This window comes from Trichomonas vaginalis, chromosome V (genome assembly GCF_026262505.1).
Source record: "Trichomonas vaginalis G3 chromosome V, whole genome shotgun sequence".
In the NCBI taxonomy this organism is placed as follows: domain Eukaryota; phylum Parabasalia; order Trichomonadida; family Trichomonadidae; genus Trichomonas; species Trichomonas vaginalis.
Window position 1 is genome coordinate 20,720,245 of NC_067207.1, and position 6,546 is coordinate 20,726,790.

A 6,546-nucleotide genomic window follows, 5' to 3' on the forward strand; every position below is an offset into this window, starting at 1 on the left:
AGAATAAAAACTTTTTATATGTATGAAATGAACAATATACTCGACAAGGGTTTGAATGCAAAGCTAACGAATGAAAATATTGTTGAATTCACTGAGACAGGTGCTGTGTATAAAGATGTAGAACTACTGAACAAAAGAGCTAAGGGAAGAAGCAGGAACATGAACAAAGGGTGGAAGCCTATAAAAATTTATGTCAATGATGGCTCAGGAGGTTCAAACATAAAATATGCAGAAAGTTATAGAGTTTATGCAATCAAGGGTGAAAAGCCTTCATTTAAGAACAGCTATTCTAACGCATATCCTCAAAAGCTAACGGATGGGGAAGTGGATGATATGAATGACAGCAAAAATATTAACAGAAATGGCGACAGAGATGCATGGAATTTGTTTACCATCAGTCAATTGAAGCATAAGATTTAAAACAATGTTGGTCGTTCCCATGGAATATTTTTGACTTTAATGGTATTAGTCATGATATGAATCTCAAGGTATGAACGAGGAGAGATGAGAGACTTATATGCTTCCCAAATTTCTTCAAAAGGTAATGTTATACCTGACTGTTTCCAAATGAGTTCAATATCATAACGTGAGAAACCTTGAAAGATAACGAAGTCAGTTATGAGACGTTTTATGTTTAAAGCTAAAAACCTCCATGTTTGCATAAGTATTGCTACAGTTAAATGGTAATGTCTGACTTTAGTTATGATGTTAGCTAATGGTGAGTCAGGCTTTGAAACTAAACCTTTTCCGGCGAAGTCGTCACAAACGAGCAGAGTGTTTGAAGGATATTTTTTGAAGGGGTATTTTGAAAGTTTTGATAGAATGTAGTTTGTCAGTCGTTTCATATCGTAAACTCCTGAGTACTGACGTAAGTGGTGTTTGTCAATAATTCTTTCCATCTCCTCAGAGGTCTTTTGCATTCCTGACTGTATAAATTCAACGATGGCATAATATTTTCTCTTACGTCGAATGTAACGTTGAAGAAATTCAATGAGCTCACTGTCTGGAACTTTAACGACAGAGGCTTGAACTTTTGACATGAATGTTTTCGCTGTTGAGTCCATAGAGTCTGAAGTTGCTGATATAATGATTTGGTCATAGTAAGAGTCATTTCCTAAACGCTCTGTTATGAGTATATGACGAATAAGATTAAATGTCTTACCTGACCCCATCTTTCCACAATAGAAATAAACACCATTTGAACAGAACTCATAGTCCTTACTGAAAGGAAGAATGAGAGAAGAGTTAAGTTTGTCTGTGGTTTCGTTCATGTCTTCATCTACGTCATGTATTAAATGCTTCATTTTAATCTTATTAAAAATGCAAGTCAGAAATATTCAGAACATAGCACCGAGTCTAACTGACAAGAGTATAAAGATATACTATGAACACGTTATGATGAAACCTACCAAAATTCAAGAAAGTCAGTATACTTATGAATATCCAAGACACTGGGTAGAGTATATAGGAGGTGAGAAAGCTATTGAAATCAGACAGGTTCGAAGTATTCCAGCAGGAAGGACAATATTATTGAAGAACTTTAATGTTTTGAGATATAATGATGAAACAAAGAAGCAAGATAGTTTCCCTGTTGCTGTGTATGTGAACTTAGACACAGGAGATGACATGAAAGTTTTTAATACAAAACTTCAAACGGTATTGAAAGAACAACTTATAGCAGAAGGGCACCCATTACCATCAGAAGTTAGCATAGCATATAATTTTGAAACAAATGCAATAGATTTTAAAGTCGTCTCTGCAAAGAAGTCAGGATTTACATTTAATGAAGCAGATGTATATTCGAATGAAAACTTCAAAGCTATTGCATGGTTAGATAATGACGATTGTTTTAAGAAAATATTTAAATACAGTGACTCAACGATGTCAATAGATGACCTTCGTGGAATGTTACCATCGACGTTTACAGTTGAAGGTTCAGCAGGATTGCTTACAAGATTGTCAATTGGTGGTATTTGGTCTCGTGAGAACATTGTTATAAAATCCAGTATAAGTGAATTTGCTGAAGAATCTATATTATGTCTTTTAAACTACATGTATTCGCCGCCGAAGCATTATAGTATAACAAACTTTGTCAGTAAGTTTAACATAAGACTTGTCGAACCTTCTTCAATGAAAGATGTTGTGCTACCTAAAGACGGAAAGGATGGACTCATTATTGAGATGATTTTAATAGCATATTAAATGAGTTTGTTCTTGAAGGTCATTCATGATGAAATAACTGTTGTAGAAGATGTTAGCAATTGTTCAGACATTTTGAAACGTATAGATGAAATAAGAAAGAAGTTTATGAATGAGAACGTTTATGTTTCATTGACTTTCTCCAGTAACGAGAACTTTTATGAGATAATGTTGAAGAGAGATGGTTTTAATATGGTGTAAATGGTAGCTTGGGCAGCTTTAGGCGCAATGGGAACAAAAGCATTAGCATTTGGAGCAAAAGCACTTGGAGCTTATGACGCAGTAAATAAAATGAGTGGAGGAAGAGTTTCGAAGACATTAGATGCAAATAAAGGAAAGATTGGAGGCTGGGTTGCAAAGAAGTTAAGATTAAATAAAATAGGGCTCATAAATAAAGCATCCAATTTGGTTGCGACTGAGTCAGAAAATTCTTTAGGAAAGGACGATGAGTTTGCAAAACACGCAAAAGACTTTAATGACCAGATGAAAGGTGAAACAATGCATTTAAATAGAGTCGATGGAACTAAAGAAAATGTTTCTTCTCCACAACTTCCACCAGCAGTTCTTCCGTATGGTCCCTATGGAATGTATGGAAACCCTTATGAACGACTATTTGACCCATTGACTGGTGGAAGTAATTGGTATCATTACGGCCGAAGAAGAAAGACAGTCAAGTTGGAGACGGCCGTAAAGAAAGCAACTAAAAAGAAACCAAGGAAGAGAGTTATAAAGCAATGAATTCAAGAGAAAGCTAAAGCAATCAGAGTCGCAAAGCGGCTAAGGTAGAAATGAGGTTAGAAATCGGGTTAGATCTAACCTTCTACCCTAAATTTATTTTTGCGCTATGTTTTCATACGCGTGAAGGTAGTGATATCATTTATTTTTAAGTTTATTTTTTAAAATTATTTTTATATAAATGACAGAACAAAAATAAAGCATATCTACTCAACAGGAATGAGACCCTTACTGACTATGTATTCGTTTAATGCTTGATGAAAACAATGGTACATATTATCGTATGGGTATACACAGCGTCTGTTTCCATCGTCGTCGTATATGTAGAGCTCAAATCCAGTCCAACCTTCTTTTGTACAATATGTAGCTTTATTTAAGTATGCATTTATGTAGATAAGGCAATTTTCTTCATCGCTCCAGAAATAATTTTTGTTCTTTGTTGAAATAGTTTTCGTTCCTCTGCGACCATAAGGAATGTATGCAATGAACTTTGCGTCATAAGGGATTGTAATATATTCAGGGTTTCTTTCATCGTCAATGGGTCTGTCTTTGTTAAAATGCATGTTTCTCAGTTTTACTTGGGTTTTAAACAGCTCACGGAAACGTTCTGGGAAAGAGTCATAGTAAATGTAGTCAGACATGTCTTTACAATGAAATAAAAAAGTTGGAAAATAAATAAAATAAGGTTATTTTTATTTAGTGAGGATGGTAGTGAATTCGTTAGTGAATTCGTTAGTGAAGTCGTTTATGTATCAGACGGTTTTGTAAATATTTAAGGTTAAGTTGGTGTTATGGTTGTGTTGTAAAATATACGTTACTGGTATCGTAAAGTGTTAAAACCGCTAAGTGGTGTACGGAGGCGCGCAGTGCCGCCGTACCCAAGTTAGGGATACTAACTCATAATCATTATTTTTTTTTCATGAAACAATTAACATTTCATTTACTCAATAAAAATTCAATCCAAATTTCAAATACCTTTCACTTAGTAATAGTCTTTTTTGATGCAAATATTAATAGGGAGTATGGCCGTTCTTTGGCTCAAAGGTGCTAAACGATGCAAAATTTTATCATCACATAATTTTTCTTTTGACTTAATCTATCTCAAATGCAGTTCATGACGTCCAGATCGTGTAGCTTATGGTGGAACTCAATTAGGTTCGGGTGCAGAAATGAGTCATGAATATCGAAAGGCAGCATCTTTTGGATTTGGAGGGTCTAATCATTGCGATGGCTGCAGCCCTTATAATCCACGAGGTGGTGCAGGTTGGTATGGAGGAGCTGCTTCTGGTAACGATGGATTAAGTGCTGCAGGAGGTTCAGGATATGTTTTTGCTATTAACTCTTTTGTTGTTGATAGTTATAATTATAAAAGAGAATATTATCTAAGAAAACCATCAATGAAAAGTGGAGTTAAATATGGAAATGGTGAAATCAGAATAACACTTCTCGACTATGCAAAGTCGAGAATATAAAAATTCAAGGCTGTGGCTCCCAAGGCATCACTTTTGCTCAAATTGCTTCATTCATTACACTACCTACTGTTTCATAATCATTATTTTTTTCATGAAACAATTAACATTTCATTTACTTAGTAAAAGCATCACACTATTAAGGATACATATCTTTTTTGATGAGACCTTTTTCTAATGCAAATATATACTTTGACTGTGGCCTATATCTCGCTCATTGACGCTAAATGATGCGCAAATTATTAATTCATCTGTAGATACATTGGCTAAATCATAAATTTAACATACTTGTTTTATAAGTCATTCCTATCTTTTTACTCCTGCTTGACCTCTCCTTGCATAATTATTAAAATTGCCATTCAAATACAATCTAACAGATAATACCAAAGGAGAAAATAAAGTATATAATTACAAAAATTACGATTATACGTTTGAATATCCATGTTCATTAACATATGATTGTTCTCCGTATGAAGTTAATTTTCCTCCAGGAAGATATCTTTTGGAAGCCTGGGGGCGCAAGGTGGGTCGTATCTTAATAACAACGGTGGTCTAGGTGGGTATTCAAAAGGTATTCTTTTCCTAGAAAAAGAAACAAAAGGATTTTTATATATCGGGGAAAAGGAATGGCAACTACAACGAGAGGAATTCAACGAGGAGGATTCAATGGAGGTGGTGATGGAGCTTATTATGACTCAAGAAATTTTTATGGTGCAGGAGGTGGTGGAGCCAGTGATATTCGCCTCGAAAATGACTCACCTTACCACCGCATTATAGTTGCGGGCGGTGGAGGGGGGTCAGGATATGGATATACAGCTACTTCTAGTTCTCCTTATGCTCACAATGCAGGAGGATCAGGTGGTGGAGAAACAGGTGGAGATGGAACACAAAATCATTCATATCGAGATTATGCAGCTTATGGCGGAACTCAATTAGGTATAGGTGCAGCAAAAAATTATGATTTTCGAAAGGCAGCATCTTTTGGATTCGGAGGAAAGAATCGTTGCTCTGGCTGTGACCCTTATAATTCAGGAGGTGGTGCAGGATGGTATGGGGGAGATGCTTCGGGATACTATGGTTTTGGCGCTGCAGGAGGTTCAGGATATGTTTTTTCTATTTACTCTTTTGTTGTTGATGGTTATAATTATAAAAGAGAATATTATCTAAGAAAACCATCAATGAAAAGTGGAGTTAAATATGGAGATGGCGCAATCAGAATAACACTTCTAGACTATGCAGAAGTCGAGAATATAAAAATTCAAGGCTGTGGCTCCCAAGGCATCACTTTTGCTCAAATTGCTTCATTCATTACACTACCTACTGTTTCATAATCATTATTTTTTTTCATGAAACAATTAAAACCAATATTTCTAATTTCAGATACAAATATATGCTTCGACTATGACTTATCCCCCGCTCATTGATGCTAAATGATGCAAACTTATATCATCGAAGGAAAATTATTTCCTCTGCAAATATTTTGGCCGAATCCATCTTATTTATAGTCAACAGCATCAACAATTAAGAAATTACTCTTCAAGAAAGCACAATAGAAACAAAGAACAATTAAATATGAAATGATGATATAGAGTCATTCATGAAAATCAGAAATTATTGTATCAATGTAACTGACTCAATGAGTTCACCAACCAAAATTCCGAATTAAATTCCGACAATTTATCTTGTTAAACAGTTATATCAGATCTTTGACTTGTTTAATGATTAAAACACTTGTTTTATAAGCAATTCCTATCTTTTTACTTCTGTTTGGCCTGTACGAATCTAACAATTAAAATTGCCATTCAATTACAAATTAATAAATCCAGCTAAAGGAAAAAATAAAGTACATAATTACAAAAATTATGAATATGCCTTTTCTATTGATTCTTTCGTTCCTGATGGCTATAATTATAAGGAAGAGTATTTTCTGAGGAAACCATCAATGAAAAGTGGAGTTAAATATGGAAATGGTGCAATCAGAATAACACTTCTAGACTATGCAGAAGTCGAGAATATTAAAATCGAAGGTTGTGGTTCTCAAGGCATCACTTTTGCTCAAATTGCTTCATTCATCACATTACCCACTGTTTCATAATCCTTATTTTTGTCATGAAATTAACTGTTAAGGGTCCACTGTAAGGCC

General features: G+C 34.7%; 7 protein-coding genes across 7 annotated transcripts, besides 1 other annotated feature; 5 read left to right on the forward strand and 2 right to left on the reverse strand.

Moving 5' to 3' along the window:
• Nucleotides 1-3,129: part of a mobile genetic element that runs on past the window's edge.
• On the forward strand, nt 19-420 carry TVAGG3_0373640 (uncharacterized protein; the record flags this gene model as incomplete). The annotated part of the gene is made up of 1 exon (XM_001312482.1): nt 19-420. One exon carries the CDS (start codon nt 19-21, stop codon nt 418-420), a length of 402 nt encoding a protein of 133 aa, XP_001312483.1.
• Nucleotides 417-1,271, reverse strand: TVAGG3_0373650 (protein of unknown function, DUF4106 family; the record flags this gene model as incomplete). The annotated part of the gene is made up of 1 exon (XM_051231875.1): nt 417-1,271. The coding sequence occupies one exon, from the start codon at nt 1,269-1,271 to the stop codon at nt 417-419; it is 855 nt and encodes a 284-aa protein (XP_051101605.1).
• TVAGG3_0373660 (uncharacterized protein) lies at nt 1,882-2,202 on the forward strand (the record flags this gene model as incomplete). The annotated part of the gene is made up of 1 exon (XM_051231876.1): nt 1,882-2,202. The coding sequence occupies one exon, from the start codon at nt 1,882-1,884 to the stop codon at nt 2,200-2,202; it is 321 nt and encodes a 106-aa protein (XP_051101606.1).
• Nucleotides 2,401-2,760, forward strand: TVAGG3_0373670 (protein of unknown function, DUF4107 family; the record flags this gene model as incomplete). Its single annotated transcript, XM_001312484.2, has 1 exon — nt 2,401-2,760. A coding segment is annotated over one exon (360 nt), but the record flags the coding sequence as incomplete, so codon positions are not given.
• Nucleotides 3,130-3,140: 11 nt separating the features above from the next.
• On the reverse strand, nt 3,141-3,575 carry TVAGG3_0373680 (uncharacterized protein; the record flags this gene model as incomplete). The annotated part of the gene is made up of 1 exon (XM_001312485.1): nt 3,141-3,575. The coding sequence occupies one exon, from the start codon at nt 3,573-3,575 to the stop codon at nt 3,141-3,143; it is 435 nt and encodes a 144-aa protein (XP_001312486.1).
• A 528-nt stretch (nt 3,576-4,103) lies between these two features.
• TVAGG3_0373690 (glycine-rich protein family) lies at nt 4,104-4,406 on the forward strand (the record flags this gene model as incomplete). Its single annotated transcript, XM_001312486.1, has 1 exon — nt 4,104-4,406. The coding sequence occupies one exon, from the start codon at nt 4,104-4,106 to the stop codon at nt 4,404-4,406; it is 303 nt and encodes a 100-aa protein (XP_001312487.1).
• A 623-nt stretch (nt 4,407-5,029) lies between these two features.
• On the forward strand, nt 5,030-5,734 carry TVAGG3_0373700 (glycine-rich protein family; the record flags this gene model as incomplete). Its single annotated transcript, XM_001312487.1, has 1 exon — nt 5,030-5,734. The coding sequence occupies one exon, from the start codon at nt 5,030-5,032 to the stop codon at nt 5,732-5,734; it is 705 nt and encodes a 234-aa protein (XP_001312488.1).
• Between the last annotated feature and the right edge of the window lie 812 nt (nt 5,735-6,546).